This window comes from Myotis brandtii, unplaced genomic scaffold (assembly GCF_000412655.1).
Source record: "Myotis brandtii unplaced genomic scaffold, ASM41265v1 scaffold363, whole genome shotgun sequence".
Taxonomy (NCBI): domain Eukaryota; kingdom Metazoa; phylum Chordata; class Mammalia; order Chiroptera; family Vespertilionidae; genus Myotis; species Myotis brandtii.
In genome coordinates, this window is record NW_005363938.1 from 5113953 (window position 1) to 5134029 (window position 20077).

Below are 20077 nucleotides of genomic sequence, written 5' to 3' on the forward strand. Positions count from 1 at the left end.
TTTCTTTTATGTAAACTATACTTGAATTCAACTATACCCCTACTTTTGCCCACCCCTGTACTGCACAGGTTGCTTTTTTTGTTTATCAATATACTAGAGGCCCAATGCACGAAATTCGTGCAAGGGGCTCGGCCCTCACAGCTGTGGCGGCTTGCCTGGGCCCTCGCAGCCTCAGCTTCATCCGGAAGGTCATCCAGAAGGACGTCCGGAAGGATGTCTGGAAGGTCGTTTGGCTGTCTGGCCTAATTAGCATATTATGCTTTTATTATTATAGATTTTGTACTTCTTTCTGTTTGAATACAAATAAATTTACCTCATTCTTTTAAATAGCTGCACCTTATATTATGGTTATTTCATCATTTATTTAAGCATTTCCTGATTGATAGTTACATTTGTTTATTATAAACAGTTGAACATGTTTTAATTTTTTAAATGAACTTGTATTTTAGAACACTTTTAGGTTTATAGGAAAATTGCAAAGACAGTACAGAGAGTTCCTTCCCCCTCCAGTTTTCCTCTATTATTAACATTTTACATTTCTGTGGTATGTTTGTTTTAATTAATGAACCAGTGTTGATGCATTGAATTCATACTTCATTCAGATTTTGTTTTTCTGTTCCAGGATCCCTTCCAGGGTGCCACATTACATTCAGTAGTCTCGTCTCGGTAGGCTTCTCTTGGCGGTTCTTTTTCCCACCTTCCCTTGTTTTTGATGCCTTGACAGTTTTGAGGAATACTGGTCAGGTACTTTGTAGAATATCTCTCACCTGGGATTTGTCTGATGTTTTTCTCATGATTTGACTGTGGTTATGGGTTTTGGGGAAGAAGACCACAGAGCTGAAGTTTGTATACATTAAGGTTCTCATTGTCCGGTAAAGTTCTCTGGTTTTGGTTAGTGCATAGTGCCTTGTATCTACTATGATAGTATCATATAAAACAGTTTCACTGCCCTAAAAAATCTCTTGTGCATCACCTGTTCAAGTTTCCACATCTCCGCCCAAATCCCTGGCAACCACTGACCTTTTTACTCTCTCTAGTTTTGCATTTTCCAGTATGTCCTATCATTGGAATCATATAGCATTTTCAGACTCTTTTTTTCTGCTTACATATATGCATTTAAGGTTCCATGTCTTTTCATGGCTTGATACCTCATTTCTTTTTATCACCAATAATATTTGTATGAGTGGAACACAGATTAACTGTTTGCTTGCTGAAGGACATTTTGGTTGCTTCCAGTTTTGAGTGATTATGAGTATAGCTGCCGTAAACATTTGTGTGCAGGCTTTTGGGTGAATGTAAGTTACAAGTTAGTTGAGTAAATACTACTTAGGAGTGCCATTGCTGTGTTGATGATAAGTCTATGTTTAACTTTATAACAAACTGTTTTTAAAAGTGGATGTAGTATTTTGCATTTCCCCTAGCAGTGGAGAGTTCCTGTTGTACTGCATCCTCATCAGCATTTTGTATTGTTAGTTGTTTAGTTTCATCCATTCTAACAGTCACACAGTGCCATCTTGTTTTAATGTGCAGTTCTCTAATGGTAAATGATGTTGAGCATCTTTTAATATGCATATTTGCCATCCGTGTATCTTTTTTCTTGAGTTGTGTGTTCAGACCTTTTGCCCATTTCTTAATTGGTTTCTTTTTTAATTGTTGACTTTCAAGAGTTCTTTGTATCTTTTGGATATAAAATCTTTATCAGATGTATGTTTTGCAAATATTTTCTCTCTTTATATTCTCTCTTTCTTTCCCTTTATTTTATTTTATTTTTTCATCAGCATTTATTCTCTATATACCCTCTTCTACTTCCACCCATCCTCCCCCCTCCTGCAGTCACCACACTGTTGTCCATGTCAGTGAATTCTTTCTTTTTTTGTGTATCTTATATTCTCTTAACAGTATCTTTCTCAGAACAGAAGTTTTTAGTATTAATAAAGTCAAACATACCAGTTTTTTTTCTTTCATGAATTATGCTTTTGTTATTGGATCTATGAACTTATTTCCAAGTTCACTTAGATTTTCTTTTGTGTTTTCTTCTAGAAGTTTTATAATTTTGTACTTTACATTTAGGTTTATGATTTCTTTTAGTTAATTTTTGTAAGAGGTGTAAGGTCTGTATCTAGGTTTGTTTGTTTATTTAATACTAGAGGCCTGGTGCATGAAAATCGTGCACTGGGGTGGGAGGGTCCCTCAGCCTGGCCTGTGCCCTCTCACTGTTCAGGACCCCTTGGGGGATGTCTGCCTGCCGGCTTAGGCCCACTCCCCCTGGGGATCAGGCCTAAGCCGGCAGTCAGGCATCCCTCTCATAGTCCCGGGCTCTTGCAGTCCAGGACCCCTTGCTCCTTACCGCCCGCCTGCAGCGGAGGCAGGAAAGGCTCCCGCCACCGCCGCTGCGCTCGCCAGCCGTAAGCCTGGCTCCCCCCTGTGGGAGCACACTGACCACCAGGGGGCAGCTCCTGCGTTGAGCGCCTGCCCCCTGATGGTCAGTGTGTGACATAGCGACGGGTTGTTCTGCCACTCGGTCAATTTGCATATTAGGGTTTTATTATATAGGATGATGTCCAAAGGTTCTACCACCATTTTGTTGAAAAGACAAAATGTTGAATTGCCTTTACTCCTTTGTCAAAGACCAGTTGACAATATTTATATGGTGCATTTCTTGGCTATTCCATTCATCTAAGCATCTTCTTTCACCAATATCATTTTGTCTTAATTACTATAGCTTTATTGTAAGCCCTGAAAATCGGTAATGTGAATCCTCCAACTTTGTTCTTCTATAGTATAGTATTGGCTATTGTAAGTCTGTAACCATTCCATATAAACCTTACAGTCAGTTTGTCCCTTATCTACAAACTAGTTTGCTGAGATTTTGGCTGAGATTGTATTGAATCTGTAGATCAAGTTGGGAAGAAGTGACATCTTAGCAGTATTGCGTCTTCCAATTCATGAACATGAAATATTTCTTAATTATTTAGATTTTCTTTAATGAGAGCTATATCGTTTTTTGGTGTTTTTTTTTTTTACATATAGAACTTACACATAGTTTTGTTAGATTATATATGAGTATTTTATTTTTGGTGTTATTGTATGGTATTTAAAAAAATGATTTTTGTTTATTAACCTTGTATCCTGATCTTGCTATACTCACATAATAGTTCTAGAAGTTCTTTTGTCATTTTTTTGAGATTTCCTATATATCATGTCATTTGCAAAAAAACCCAGCTTTATTTCTTTTTTCCAACTTTTATACTTTTTTTTCTTTTCTTGTCTGTTGTACTAGTTAAATCTTCTGGTACCATGTTCAATAGGAGTGGTAAGAGGGGGCATCCTTGCCTAATTCCCAGTCTGAGGGAGAAAGTATTCAGCTTTTCACAATTAAGTGTGATATTAGCTGAGGATTTTCTATAAGTATTTTTTTTATAATGTTAAGGAAATTCCTCTAATTCCTAGTTTGCCGAGAAATTTATCATGAAGAAGTGTTGGCATTTGTCAAATGCTTTTCTGCATCAATTCATATGATGATATGAGACATGATTTTTCTACACTAGTCTATTGATATGTGATGTTGAGTAATTTTTTGAATATTGAACCAGTTTTGAATACCTGTAATAAATCTCAACTGGTGAGCACATTTATATTATTTTTATACATCATTGGATTCAATTTATTTATAAATTGAGGATTTAAAGAAAATCTATGCTTATGAAAGATATATTTTTTCTTTTTTAAAATGCCTTTATCTGGTTTTGGCATTAGAGTAATGTTAGCCTCAGAGAGTGAGTTGAGATGTATTCCCTCTACTTCTGTTATCTGGAAGAGATTGTGGTAGATTGATGTCATTTATTTTTTAAATGTTTGGTAGAACCCATCTGGGTTTGCTGCTTTCTGTTTTGGGAGGTTATTAACTATTGATTCAGTTTCATATATATATATATATATATATATATATAGCCATTCAAAAAAAAGCCATCCAGATGAAATGTTTTTTCTTGTGTGTATTTTGTCTTTAAGGAATTTGCTTTTTTTTACCTATGTTTTCAAAATTTGTTGGCATAGTGTTGTTTTTAGTATTCCTTTATTATCATTTTATTGTCCAGGAATCAGTAGTGATGAGATCCCTCTTTTTATTTTTAATATTGATAAATTATATCTTCTCTCTTTTTTCTTGGTTAGCCTCAGTAGAGGTTTGTCAATTTGATTTTTTTTCTTCAAAGAACAAGGTTTTGATTTTGTTGATTTTTCTCTGTTGATTTTCTGTTACTTTCAGCTCTAATTTTTATTATTTTTTTCTTTTACTTGGTATAGGCTTAAATTGCTCTTGTTTTCTACTTCCTTAAAGTAGAAGCTTATTTAGGTTATTGATTTTTTTCACTGAGAACTATATTGCGATCCTTTGTGTAAGTACTCTATTACATCAAGTTTAATTGGCGCATAGTCAGTCATAAAGTGGATTTGACATTATTTTCTTAACTTGTCTATTGTTTAATATCATTGTGAAAACCTATGCATATCTTTGCTCACATTTTTGATGAATTACTTAGAATTAATTCTGGAAGGGAAATTCTTGAAGAGATTACAATTGTAGTAATTCACCAAGCTGTTCATTTAAGGTCTGTGCACTTTTCTGTGTATATGATATTCTCTAATAATAAATCCTATTAAAAAAAAACCTATATGCAAAGTGCTGGGGGGAGGCATTCAAATTTTAAAGGTCCTCATATATATTATATACACAAGTATTCATGGATAAAATGATATTGTTTGTTATTTAACTTGAAATATTCCAATGTCTTCCCTACACCAAAAAAAAAAAAAAAGTAAGAAGATGGATAAAATAAGAAATGTAGAATGCTGACAGCTGTCAAAGCTAAAATTATGGTTACACAGGAATTATTTCTTTTCTTGGGTGTTTTAAAAATTTATAATAAGTAGTTAAAAATATATAGTTATGAGTTAGAATTGTGTTGCTTCTAATTAGACAGCTTTCAATGCTACACATTCTGGATAATGTTAGTTAATCCCAGGACTACAGCTCTTCATTTCAATGATTTATCTTGATAGTTGCAACTGAAGATGAACTTGAGTTGAGGTTATGTCAAAACAAGGTAAAATGGTCTTCTAAAATATGGCACCAAGTTATTAGTAATCAAAGAAATGCAAATTGAAGCAGTAATGAGGTACCGCTTTGGCTTATCTAATTGGCACAGATTTTTTTTTTTTGTAATAGCAATATTCAGTGCTACCTAGAGTTAGCAAGAAAGACATACTAATTCACTGATGGTAAAAGCATAGTTCAGTAACAAACATTTTAGAAAGTAACATTGCAACATGATTAAAGAATCTAAAAAAAAAAATAGAATCTAAAAAATATTCAAATCTATTGACCCAATAATTGCTTTTGGAAAAATTTAACCTTTGGAAATAATTAAAATTGTGGACAAATACTGATGAATAAGAATGCTTGTTCCAGCTTTATTTATAATAATGATATATTATAAGGTCTCAAGATGTTCAATCCCAAGAAATGGCTACATGATTTATGATATCACTATTAAACTAGCACTGAAGATGACATTTCAAAATAGTGATGTGCAGTCCAACACAGCAAGGGAACACACTCCTAACAAAAGAAGAGCTCATGCAGATGAGATTCTCAGAGAGGAGTACAGAGGGGGAAGGAGATGTGGTTTTTGTTTGCTTGCTTCCTTGTTCCCATGGAGAATAACTATTTTAGAAGAATATTTAATGATGAAAGGTAATTTTAATATAATAGTGTTACATTTTTAAAAAGCTAAAAACAAAATTGTACATGCATCATAGTATTAATGGCACACATACACACACACACACACATACACACACACACATATATATATATACAGAAAAAAAGGCTTGCAAGGAAATACAACAAAAACTATGGGATCAGAAAACATATATACATACACACGTATCTTTTAATTTTTTTGACTCTTGAGATGAGATTGGATCAGTTTATTGCCGGAAGCCGGTCCATCCTTGCTGCTTGACACAGTCGCTGCAGGGAAGAAACATCTGCACAGCATATGTTTCAAGGGACCTGGCATATATAGCATATTGTTCTTAATATGTTTGCTCTCCTTAGTGCCATGTGTTTTAACCAAGGTCACCTCTCCGAGAAAGGTTGTTTCCCCAGGTGGGGATTTTTCCCCGAGGTTAGGGAGGGGATACAACCCCTTAACTAAGTGCCAGGCGGGTAGTTAAGCTACATAATCTTTACTCCCTGGAATGGAGATAAGAAACGCCCTAACCTTTGTAATAGAAATTGACAGGATTAAAATCGGCTGGTATAAATATAGATGTAACAAGACAATAAACATCAGATCCTGATCAGTTCCTAACCAGAACTCCGACCAGAACTTTGGCTGGAGATCCTGGCTAGAGGTCCTGACTAGGCTGCTGATCAACTGAAGGCTGTCTCCGTGTCATTCCTTCTTCGCCGACTCCGTCCACACCTTTGGGGACCCCTGGACCTGCTGGGGCTGGACCCCAGCAGTTTATCAGTCACTTGACATGCCTGATCTCAACTATACATCATTGCAGGTGCCTTAAACAAAATTCTCCTGCTCAAAGACTAGAAACTTAGTAAAGGAAGTGGGAAAATATTTGCCTAAGGTTCAGCAGAGCCTCAGAAGACCATGCATATCAGCAAGAATATGAGACAGAGTGTGGCCAGAGTTAGTTTGAAGATTCATGCACTTCCATAAGTTACTTCCAATAGCAAAAAGAAAAGAAGGGCTTGACATCCTCCTGGAAACGTGGTCAATATGCAGGAAGATATTGCCTTTGTGAAGGAGTAGGAGGAGGGTGAAATCACACATATATTTTATATAAATACATAAATACACACACACAACTCTATATTATAATGTATCTAATGGACATATGGTCAAAGGGATACTTAAGTCCATTGCTTGAAAAACCACAAGAGAAAGCTGTGAAGTGCAAAATGCACAGACAAAACATGCTAGGTGTATTAGCAGCCAACAGGGTAAGTAAGAGATTATATGCAAACACTCTACAGCAGAAAAAATACCCCTCTAGAGAATTTAAAAAATATTTTATTGATTTTTTACAGAGAGGAAGGGAGAGGGATAGAGAGTTAGAAACATCGATGAGAGAGAAACATCGATCAGCTGCCTCCTGCACACCCCCTACCGGGGATGTGCCCGCAACCAAGGTACATGCCCTTGACCGGAATCGAACCTGGGACCCTTCAGTCCATAGGCCGACGCTCTATCCACTGAGCCAAACCGGTTAGGGCGAGAATTTAAAAAGTTAGGGCGAGAATTTAAAAAGTGTAAGTATATATATACTTACACTTCAGGAAAGCAAAGGAGTAATACAGAGCAGTATTTCTCCATCCTTTGGAGGGGGAGGTTGGAAGAGGTGGCTCTACTGGCATATTGAACAGCACAGATTTCACAGTATAAAAACGACCAGTGCCCTGAGAACTACTAACATGCTAACACAGAAATTTACAACATGAGAATGCAAGGAAAAGGAAAGGTGTGTGTGTAATCTATAGATATAAAAGCCTAAGCAAACCTTACGACCAAACAACTGGAACAACCAGTCAACCAGTTGCTATGATGTGCACTGACCACCAGGGGGCAGATGCTCAACGCAGGAGCTGCCCCCTGGTGGTCAGTGCGCTCCCACGGCCCTTCCTCCCAGCTGGCCAACCTCCCGCAGCCCTCCTTCCCCCACTGGCCAACCTCCCATGGCCCCTCCCCCCACCACCGCTGGCCAACCTCCCCCAGTCCTTCCCCTGGGGCCCCGATGTGGGGGCCAGCCAACCTCCCAGGATCCCTCCACCCGGCTGTCTGGCCGGCCCCCTGATAGGCCTCGATCGCCGGCGATTTATGATATCACTATTGAACTAGCACTGAAGATGACATTTCAGAATAGTGATGTGCAGTCCAACACAGCAAAGGAACACACTCCTAACAAAAGAAGAGCTCATGCAGATGACCAGGCCGAGGCACCCCATCTGTGCATGAATTCATGCACCAGGCCTCTAGTGCTAAAGTAAATATGAAAAAAATTAAGGGGCTAAGAATAAGCAAGATAATTTTGAAGAAAAACAATTTTGAAGAACAAAGAGAGGTTGTTTGTGCTAAATATCAAGTCTTATTATAAAGCTATAGTTACTTAGTGTGGTACTGTGACAAGATAGAAAAACTAATATCACAGAGTAGAAAGTTCAGAAACATCCATGAATATATGAAAACTTGATTACAACAAGCAGACGTTACAAATCATGGAGTAGAGAACGAATTATTCAACGTTTAACACTGGTTCAGTTCCACATAGAAGAGAAAGAATCCCTGTCTCACACCATACTTAAAAAAATATAGATAAATATTCACACTCTATGCCAGGAAAGCTGCTCATTTTTTTTTTCTTTTTATTTGGTAACTGGCTACTTTTCCTTAATCTAATTTTTTGACAATCTAAAACAATGTGGTCAACTTATTGTTCTTTACTAAATCTCATCCAATGTATCTTTGTCAAGAACCTATTGGGTGCCTAATATTGTTAGATATTGTGAGTGAAAGAAAAGAAATATGCTAGTATCTTTGCCTTTGTAAGGCTTATGGGAATCTTATAACTTTGTTTATACCTTTTTCATTTTTCTAAAATATATAAGTTTATAGAAGTTCATGCTGGATTTCACCTTACCTGGGTTCTCTATGGGTTGAAGAAATTTGAAAGTCTTCTTAGGTGTAACTTCTACGGAGATACTAGTAAAAACAAAGTTGGCTTTTCCTTTGTTTTAGCAACAGCGTACTGTCTACAGACTGACTCTAGTTAAAGCATGGAATGTGGATGAACTCCAAGCCTATGCTGAGCTGGTGTCTCTAGGGCATCCTGACTTCATCGAAGTGAAGGTAAGCCCCTGCTGGCCACTGCTGTACCCTCTTCCTGCGATGCTTTGTTAATCATCCTAGAGTTAACATTTTTTTTTAGACTCTATGGGAGGTCCCAGATGTTTTATGTATTCATTCAGAAATATTAATCAGGAACCAGGCACTGTTCTAGTCACTGGGGATAGTAGCAGTAAAAACTAAGCATTAGTTCTCACAAAAATATTATTTTAGTGAGAGGTAGACAGTCATCACAAACTGAATAATAAGAAACTACATATAGTTGACTGGTGAACAATGCAAGGTTAGGAGCACACTTGAAAGTTCATGTATAACTTTTGACTTCCCATAAGCTTAACTACCAATAGCCTACTAAGACCAGAGCCTTATTAATAATATAAACAATTGACTAAGATATATGTAATATGTTATATATGTTATATACTATATTCTTACAATAAAATAAGCTAGAGGAAAGAAAACTTTATTAAGAAAATCATAAGGATGAGAAAATACATTTATAGTATTTATTGAGAAAAATGTGTCGATAAATGGACCTGTGCAGTTCAAGCCTGCAAGGGTCAACTGTAGTAACATTAATATGCTGAATGATTGGTTGGCTTTTAAATAAATTTCAATTATGGAAAATTTCAAACATATAAGAAGTGGAGATACTGGTTTAATTTACTCTATTTATCCATCACCCAGCTTCCAAAATTGTCAACTCATGTTTCAGCTATATTCTTACCCATTTTCTCACTTTACCATATTATTTAGAAGCAAACCCCCACATTATATCATTGATTCATAACTGTTTAAATATATAACTCTAAAAGATGTATACTCATTTTAAACACTTATTCAGAATACTGTTCTCATAACTAAACAATTTTAACATAATTTTAAGTATTAGAACATGTAAGGTTTCAAACTGGGCCAATTATTTCAACAGTATTTTTAACACAATATTTTTTATGTATATATATTTTTATTGATTTCAGAGAGGAAGGGAAAGGGAGAGAAAGATAGAAACATCAATGATGAGAGAAAATCATTGATCGGCTGCTTCCTGCATGCCCCACACTGGGGATGGAGCCCGCAACTCGGGCTTGTGCCCTGACTGGAATGGAACTGTGACCTCCTGGTTCATAGGGCGATGCTCAACGGTATTTTGAAATCTGGGCCATTCATTGTAAATGCATTATTTTTCTCTTAAATTTTTTTTAATCTAATTTCTCTTCCATATGTTTTTCCCCTTTGTAATTTATTTTGTTGAAGAAAGTATTTATCCTGGCTTGTTCCCCATATTTATATTCTAGATTCTGCTGATTGTATTTTCCTATGTTTTCTATATTTCCTGTGGATTGGTAGTTAGATCAAGAGAAGATTGATTTATCTAGGTGATAAATGGAGATGGAAACAATAAAATAAAATAAGAAAAGAGAAGATTGATCAGATTCTTGTGTGTGTGTGTTTGCATTTCAAGATTATTTCATTGGTGGTATTGTATACTTCCAGGAAGAAACATGTAATGTCTGGTTATCTGTGTCATGGTTTTGCCAGTATTTCATTTATTTATTGGGTATATTTATTTTTATTCTAGAGAGGGAGCAAGGGGTGGGGGAGAGAGAAAGAGAGAGAGAGACAGACACAGCAATGTGAGAGAAATACATAAATTGGCTGCCTCCTGTATGCACCCCTGACCAGGGATCGAACCTGCAACCTAGATATGTGCCCTGATCGGGAATCGAACCTGTGAAGCTCCAACCAATTGAGCCACTCCAACCAGGGCTTTGCCAGTGTCTCTTTGGGATGGATTCCTATAAGTGGGTTGATATATCAAAGGGTAAATGCATATATTGTTTTGCTAGATATTGTGGTTGGATGTTCTAGATATCATAAGCCAGAAGGCTTTTCTGAGAAGATGACTTTTTTAAAACTGGTATCTAAATACTAAGAAGCAACACAATATGCAAAGGCTTGGGGTTAGAACGTTCGAGCAAATGGCAGAGATAGTATATGGAGGTCCTATGTGATCTCTGTGGGGCGTCTGGAGTTGACAGTGACAGAAGATGAGTCAGAGAAGTGGACTGGGGCCGGATTCTGTTAGGTCTTTCAAGCAAGGATAAGAGAATTGGATTTTATACCAAATTTCATGGTACGCTTTTCTTTATACTAGGTGTACTTCTAAAGCTGGAGAATCATGTGTCTGATTTATGATTGTAAAACAACACGTTGCTGCTGTCATAAAGAGAGTATAGAGGGCAATAGTAGAAGTAGGCAGACCAGTTACAAAGCTATTGCTGAATTCAAACAAGACATGTGATGGATTGGGGAAGGTCATTGGTAATATATGTTGGAGAAATGTGGCCGCATTTAGGATAAATTTTGAAAGTAGAACCAACAGAACTTATTGCTAGATGAGTAGGGAGTGAAAGAACAAAAGGAATCAATAATAGCACTGGATTTTTAGCTTAAACAGTTGTGTGGATGTGGAACAGTTTACTGAGATGGAAAGACCCAGGCAGGAAGGAGGTAAGTTTGGGAAGTAATTTCATGTGTTCTATGTTGGCCTTATTAAATTTGAACCACATATAGGTTCAAATAGGCCCCAGATCATATAAGTGTGGAGGTCAGCTCTGGCAGAGACGACTTGGGTTTAAAGCACAGAAGACTGGGTGGTTTTAACTTCAGTTGAAGGCTGAATTAGGACAAAATTTACCCACTGACACAGAATGGCACTTGGAGATTTATCCCTTACCTATGCTGTTGGTGAAAAAGTTTTCCAGGACCTATCCCTCAAAAGGGGTTGATGGTAAAATTTAATAGTGCCTCCAGGTTACAAAAAGGCTCTGAATATGTGAAATGGATAGTGCCAATTGACCCTGGGTTAGTGATATGCCTGGGGCTCTCTGCAGAAGCAAACACAGTACCGTTCATATCCTTTGTCTGTATGTCCTGGATGTGTGTGTATGTGGTGGGTGCCGGAGTCCTTCATAGTCTGCACACACTGGCGTCTCAAGTGGGGAAGAGAGAAGAGCACAGCTTTGATACATTCCTGAAAGGTGCTGAAGGAGCTAGGACAGGTTACTATCTTCCTTGAGTCTAAACTTCCTCAAGATTAAAATTAGAATAATAGTAGCAATGTAATAGCTTTGTTTTGAGAAATTCATTGGGGTAATGGGTACGCCTGGATTCAGTAAATGTTTAACTCACTTTCCATTAAGCACATTTATTTAAACTAAATCAATAGAAGCTATTTATTACATTGATTTCCTCTTTTCTTTCAGTGTTAGTCTTGTAAAATAGTTTTTCTATTATATCCTCAGGTAAATTAACATACATTTTAGCTTTGTTAGGCTTAAATAGGCCTTTCTTTGCTAACCTGAGAATCTTAACCATCATTATTGGCTTGCTTGTTTGTGAAAATGTGTTTCATGTTACAAACATCTGTCTCATTGAAAAACTTTTATAACACTATTTATAAATGAAATACTGCCTTTGTATTCTCTTCTGGCATTGTACCTTGAGAATAGTAAGTACCCAGTAATTATTTGCTGTCAAATGATATAAGACTCTCTTACCCTTTGCACTGTAACTGTCTATAAGAACTCAATCCTTGCAGAATGCATCTTGCAAAACAAATGGGTTAGCATAGCCTCACTCTTTCTGTGAAGATAAGGAATAGTACCAGTTGTTCATGTACATGGTAATACCTAACTAGTGTTTATCAGTTGGTTCATGATCGTTAAAGAGTAGACAAATTCTGAGTAATATGAATGAAATTTTATATTAGATCAGAAAAGAGTTCTGGGTTTCTTATCATAGAAGAGTTTGTTACTTGATCTTTAGGTCATTCAGCATAGAGTGGTTGGGGGTCCAGAGAAGAATAGGCTCAGAATTTTGACATATTATCCCAGTTATCTGGTAAGGGACATGCACAAGATATGATGACATTGAGGTCAAATGAGGTAGAGTTTCCTGACTGGAGATTGAAGAGATGATGGAGGATTTAGGCAGGTGAAGACTGGATGCTGAGTGAGACGGTCCAATAAGAAGGCCTCAAAGCCATGTTGAGAAGCTTGGGCTGTTTTGTTTTTGTTTTTGGCGGGGGGAGGGGACTGTTGAAGCATTTTCAGGGTATAGGAATGACATGATTTGGGTATCATGCTGCAGAATGTCATAAAGACATTTCTCATCAAACTGTAGGGAACAAAAACAGGATCAGGAGTCTTTAGACACCCAGTCAGTTTAATTAGAATAGCAAGCTGCCAAAATACTGCTCACCCGCATACCTTGAATCCCTAGGTAAACTTTCCAAGCAGCCAGTAAAAAAAGACCTGATGCCCCCCATCTCCTAGAGCAGAGAAATCCATCAGAAAGGTGCTAAGGTCATGGTGTGGGCTATGCTTCTCACTACAAACGTGAAGATGTACAGATGGTCCTGTTCTTTGGGAACTTTCTTTGGGTCTGCTTGTTACTCCTCAACCTGTAGATTCTGGAGTGAATGACTACTTTCCAGTTGCCACATTGTGACCATCTGTTTTCTTTCTTTTTTTTTTTAAAATATATTTTATTGATTTTTTTATAGAGAGGAAGGGAAAGGGAGAGGGATAGAGTGTTTGAAACATCGATGAGAGGAACATCGATCAGCTGCCTCCTGCACATCCCCCACTGGGGATGTGCCCGCAACCAAGGTACATGCCCTTGACCGGAATCGAACCTGGGACCCTTCAGTCCGCAGGCCGACGCTCTATCCACTGAGCCAAACCTGTTAGGGCTCCATCTGTTTTCTTAAGGTTGTTCTTTTTTCGAAGTTGTGAGGAAACAACGTGATGTTGGTAATAAATGGGGAGGGTGTGGGGTGTGGAGGTGGGGTGAGAAGGTGGCAGATAGCCATGATATGAGGGAAACTGATAGTGGTTTTAGATAGTTCAGGGTTAAGTGTGACCAGGAATAAAGTCAGCACAAGCCGTTGGTAGACCAGAGTTTGGAAGAAGTGAAGAAGCCAAGGCAGAGAGCACCACAGAGTGAGGCATTAGGAGCTATACTGGTGAGGGCTCAGGGGTTCCCGAAAGTGACTTCACAGACCAGTTCACTGAAACTGGTTTCTGCCCGAAGCATTTCTGTCATGGTGAAGGCTCAGGCTCTGTGGATGGTGCAAGCTACCCGTACTGCAGACCCCAGCAGATTTGGTTTGGCTAAAATGAGAACTTTTATGTGAAAGTGCTTTGGAAAGTGCTATAAAGCATCATGCGAATGTGTGGAGAAATATTATGTGGAGGCATAATAATGAGCTGTGTGGCATTCATTCTCTAATTTCATTTCCAAGCCAAATATCTCCTTAATATTTCATGATTTATTATTGCTGAATAAGAAATATTAAACATTTTCCAAAGCCATTGTCATGAATATAAGATCTTATCTAAAAACCTCTGCTTCAATGAACTAGCTTTTTAAATATTAAAAATAAATTCCTTTGAAACAACTGTTCCATACATGGCTTTTCATATAATTCATGCATCATTAACAGTATTTAAATTGAAGTGAAGTTTGTTTTTGTGACCAATTTTATCAATAAATCATTTTCATGGTTTTTATACATTCAGGTATGTTTAGCATAATTTTTCAGCCATGCTTTCTTAAAGATTTTTTAAAACTACTTGCTTTTTTAATTCACCGACAACTCAGACTCAGTTTAATGAATTCAATAAATTATTGGGCTAATAGAGAAGATTCTCTTGTTTGCTAGAACTAAGCTGGGTCACCTAAGGTTTGCGTCCAGCAAAGGTCATCTCAGTCTAGTAGACCAGCAATCTCCTTGCACAGCCATCTGGAACAGAGCGTTCTGCAGAGCTCATCTGAGTTTTCAGCCAAGTCCTGGCTCTGCCATCTGTAGGGTCAGGGTCACTCTTCAGAGTTCATTTGTGGGTTTTTCATTTAATGTCATTCTACCCCCTTTAATGACAGTGGTGTGTGTGTGTGTGTGTGTGTGTGTGTGTGTGTGAGAGAGAGAGAGAGAGAGAGAGAGAGAGAGAGAGAGAGAGAGAGAGGTGTGTGTATGTGGTGCATGTTTTTTATTTCAGTATTCCCTACTTAGTAGTAGCATATCTAGAATATTCCATTTATCAGAAAGTTTGTCAAGAAAGTTTGATTCTGGGGTATTTGAAGAGCCTACAAAGTGCAGCCATGGGGCAGGAGACCTCCCTCAGAAGGGGCAAGTGTTCAAGCCCCTGCATCAGCCATGCTTTCTTAAAGATTTTTTAAAACTACTTGCTTTTTTAATTCACCGACAACTCAGACTCAGTTTAATGAATTCAATAAATTATTGGGCTAATAGAGAAGATTCTCTTGTTTGCTAGAACTAAGCTGGGTCACCTAAGGTTTGCGTCCAGCAAAGGTCATCTCAGTCTAGTAGACCAGCAATCTCCTTGCACAGCCATCTGGAACAGAGCGTTCTGCAGAGCTCATCTGAGTTTTCAGCCAAGTCCTGGCTCTGCCATCTGTAGGGTCAGGGTCACTCTTCAGAGTTCATTTGTGGGTTTTTCATTTAATGTCATTCTACCCCCTTTAATGACAGTGGTGTGTGTGTGTGTGTGTGTGTGTGTGTGTGTGAGAGAGAGAGAGAGAGAGAGAGAGAGAAAGAGAGAGAGAGAGAGAGAGGTGTGTGTATGTGGTGCATGTTTTTTATTTCAGTATTCCCTACTTAGTAGTAGCATATCTAGAATATTCCATTTATCAGAAAGTTTGTCAAGAAAGTTTGATTCTGGGGTATTTGAAGAGCCTACAAAGTTAAGATATCCAATATTTAAAAATGAATTATTTATCATTATGTAATCTACCAAGTAGAGAACTTAGCTATGAAACTTTTGGATTTTATATGACTGGGCTGTCAGGTAGAGTTCAAAACAGAACCAAAGTTATCTCACTGAATAAGAATTTCTATAGAGGTGAGATACATGTAGGTGTGCTTAAATGCATGTATACACATCCACGTAAGTATTTCCTATTTGGCATGAGTGTGTGTGTGTGTACAAAATGCATTACAAAGTGATGTCTTTAAAGAATAAATAATAATAATAATGGGATCCCTATCCAGCCTTTAACATAAAATTTACCAACCTCTAATCTAAACTGTACCGTAAAATGGGAGCTCATTTTATTTTCCCAGTGAATAAATTGTTCAGTGAATTTTTGTGGGTGTCAACTATGCCTGCCTTATTATTCTAGGGGACTGTCATCCCTTGAGAATTAATCTATTATAGATCCCAGATGAATCTGAATGGAAAGATATGTTGTTGGTTCAAATAATATTGTCATACATGACATAAAGCATAGGTACCCAAGCACCAGCACTGTCATAGAGTGAAAAGAACATCCATCAGCCCGGGAGCACCAGTGCTGTCCTTGTCACTAACTCCTTGTATTAGTTCCCAAGAATTTTATCATCGTTGTATCACTTTCTTCACTTTAAAATACAGATGGGATTGATTTGGATGAATTCTAGAAGCCTTTCTAGCTCTGAAATTTTCTCTATGACATTTAAACAGGTCTGTAATTGTCTCTAACTATTGTAATGTCTCCACAGGGTGTTACCTACTGTGGAGAGAGTTCAGCAAGCAGTCTTACCATGGCCAACGTGCCCTGGCATGAGGAAGTGGTACGCTTTGTCCGTGAATTGGTGGATCTGATCCCTGACTATGAAATTGCTTGTGAACATGAACATTCCAATTGCCTCCTAATTGCTCACAAAAAGGTAAGAGTAATTTGAATATGAATTCTTCTGCCACCCTTATCCTTACTTCTCCTTTCTTCTCTTTCCTCTTAATTTTCCCCTCACCTTATAACAGTGAATATCTGCTTGTTTGCTACCTTTCCTAAAACAATAATTTAAAAAACCCTAAAGTCTTTCTGTTGGGTTCATAAACGCTCTTCTTTTGTGTGAAATTACTTTGTATTTAGTCCTCACATAGGCATTTGAAGTGCTTTCTGGATTGTAATTGGTGCATGCTAAAAAACAAAAGCAAAACCCGCTTGTAATAAACTTCTAGGCCTTTTCCGGGATGATGAGGGAAAACTAAAAAGTAAACAACCTCCATATGAGTGTTTCTGACTGTCAGAAGAAATATTGAGGTATTTATCATATTTTAGATCACTTTGAATCTTGGCCTGTGGAGAAATTTCTCTGAGATTTTGGTTCATAACTCTTTCAATTTTTCCCCTTCAGTGCTTTTATTAGGCAGAATGTATAAATCCAGTGTATTTCTTAAGTAAATAATGCCTAGCAAAGGAAAAATTGAGCTCTTCATAGACTTAGGCCATTAAAATAAGGAAAACTCTGATCAGGAGGCTAAGTGTTAGAACAGCTATTATAAAATGTCCTTATGGAAATATTTATACAGAAACAATATAGTATCTGGAATTCAATTCAGGTGAGGTATGTGATGTGTGGATGGGTTGGGGTTATTGAGGCTAGATGATGGATACATAGAGGTTTACTAGTATACTATTCTGCCTAGTTTCTAATTCAAATTCTCCATTAAAAATGCTTTTTTAAAGTAGTAGACATGGATGAACCTTGAAAACACTGTAGTAGGTGAAAAAAGTCTGACACAAAAGGCCACATATTGTATGATTTCATTTATAGGAAATGTTCCGAATAGGTAAACCCATAAAGATAGGAAGTAGATTGGTGGTTGCCAGGGACTAGGGGAAGAACAGATTGGGAAGTGATTGCTGATATCTATGGGATTTCTTTTTGGGGTGATGAGAGTGTTCTTGAATTATATGGTGGTGGTGTTTGCACATGTTCATGACTATGCTACTGAATTGTATACTTTAAAAGGCTGAATTTTATGGTATGTGAATTATATCACCATAAAGGTAGATTAATACCAAAAAATTAGTAAAGGTCAAGGGTGGGCTACTGTCATACTGGTTTGGTGGTGATGAACTCATGTCCTTTAGTGTTCTCTTATCTGGGAAACCCTTTATCTGTCTTACTCTAAGTGATAGCCTTCTGGTTAGAGTAATCTTGGTTGTAGGTACTTGCTTTTCATCACTTTGAATGTTTTATGCCATTCTCTTCTGGCCTGCAAAGTTTTTGTTGCAGAATCAGTTGATAGTCTATGGGAGCTCCCTTGTACATAACTAATGCTTTTCTCTTGTTACTTTTAAGATTCTCTCTTTGTCTTTAACCTTTGATATTTTAATTATGACATATCTTGAGGTGGGCCTCCTTGGGTTCATCTTGTTTGGGACTCTATGTGCTTCCTGGACTTTGGTGTCTGTTTCCTTCAACAGGTTGGGGAAGTTTTCCATCATTATTTCTATAATTAGGTTTTCAATATCTCCCTCTTTCTCTTATCCTTCTGAAACACCTATAATGTGAATGTTGTTATACTTGATATTGTCCCAGTTAAAAAAGTGGCACATTGGGGTGCCGGACCGGCCCGTTCCACGCCTCCGTATCTTCTACCAATCTCAGTGTGCTTTCTTCTTTACCTCTCTAGTTGTAGTACTTCCACTCAGCCAGCTTTCCTGTGGTTCTGGATGATAGTTGTTCTGTATTTTAGTTGTAATTTTGATGTGGTTGTGGGAGGCAACAAGTATAGGCATTTACCTATGCCACCATCTTGGTTCTCCTCCTGATGGCTAATTTAAGGGTCGCCTACTGTTATAGACAGAATGTTTATGTCATTTCAAAATTCATGGGTTGAAGTCCTGACCCCTTAGTGTAGCTGTATTTGAGATGGGGCCTCTAAGAAAGTAATTAATGCTAAAGGAAGCCATAGAGGTGGGACTCTAATCTGACAAGATTGGTTTTCTTATATGAAGAGACACTAGAGCATGCCAACCCCCAGCCTCCCAACCCAACCTTGTGTACACACTAAGAAAAGGCCACGTGAAGCCATAGAGAGAAGATGGCTGTTTGCTGGAACCTTTGTTTTAGAATTCTAGCATCTAGAACAGTGAGAAGCCCTGGCTGGGTATATATTCACAAAGTGAGCAGTCTTGGCAAGGTTGAGTAGGATGAGGGAGGTAACTTCTGAAGCAACTATAATATGCTCTTGTTGGGCAAGTTCATGGTACAGTGAAGTCCTGTGGCAGAGGAACTGTCATAGTCTCAGGCAATTTGGAAAATCTTCCCAGAGCAAAGGACATTTATGAGGAGACCTGAGGCTTAAGTAGGTGTTAATGAGACAGGAAATAGCATGGAAGTCATATGATGGAACTAGTTCATGAAAAGCCTCTAGAATGGAGGTTTGATATTTAGGCCATATGTCCTAGATAATGGGGCTCTATTCTACTGTTGGCATAGTAATCTCAAGCAGTCTGCAGAATTTGGAAACCGCAAACACTGGAATTGGAAGACTGTTGCTGAGTCCCAGAAGTGAGGGCCTGTGTTAGGGCCATGTCAGGGCATGGTGATAGAAATGCTGCTAAGGAAGAATTGATGGGGGCTGGTCATATTTTGGATGTGAGGGGTCAGGGAAGGGAGGCCTCTATTTTTGAGGTTCAGCACCCGGAGCTGACAGTGATTGCTTTCATAGCACTATAGAACATTCAAGAGCAGTTGGTCTTGTGAGGGAAAATGACGGGAAATATGGATTTTACATCTTGAATTTTAGAGTTCAAAGAGCCCTTGGGGCACCATTTTAAAAAATGATCTTATGAGAAAAAATTTTCTCATGATTCATCGATAAAGTCTTTCATTAGTTTGGCATTTTCCCTCCTAAAGCTCTTAGCTTTTGGGTAAAAAGATCACATGTCATTACAGCACAGGGAATATAGTCAATAATATTGCAATAAGTTTGCACAGTGACAGATAGTTACTAGACTTATCGTGGTGATCACATCAGGTATATAAATGTTGAATCACTATGTTATATACCTGAAACTAATATAATATTTTGTGCCAACTATAATAAAAAAAATTTAAAAATCAGATGTCAGTTAAACTCAGCATGATGTAATATTCTTTATCCAGGAACCTATACACTTTTAATATTTTTCTCATCTAGGATATGAAATTGTTAGTTGTTAACTTGGTTTATAATCAGGTTCTTTTTTTTAATTAAATATTTATTGTTCAGATTATTACAGTTGTTCCTCTTTTTCCCCCCCATAGTTCCCCTCCACCTAGTTCCCACCCCACCCTCTGCCCTTAC

At 37.7% G+C, this 20077-nt stretch overlaps 1 protein-coding gene across 2 annotated transcripts in view; it reads left to right on the top strand.

The window, feature by feature from the left end:
• The window catches only part of LOC102260719 (S-adenosyl-L-methionine-dependent tRNA 4-demethylwyosine synthase), a 133425-nt gene that overhangs the window by 99778 nt on the left and 13570 nt on the right, over positions 1-20077 (top strand). For both annotated transcript variants that reach the window (XM_005872041.2, XM_014544449.1), the window contains exons 14-15: positions 8820-8930; positions 16495-16662. In XM_005872041.2, the coding sequence (XP_005872103.1) occupies positions 8820-8930; positions 16495-16662 (279 nt within the window). The remainder of the gene's footprint in view (positions 1-8819; positions 8931-16494; positions 16663-20077) is intronic.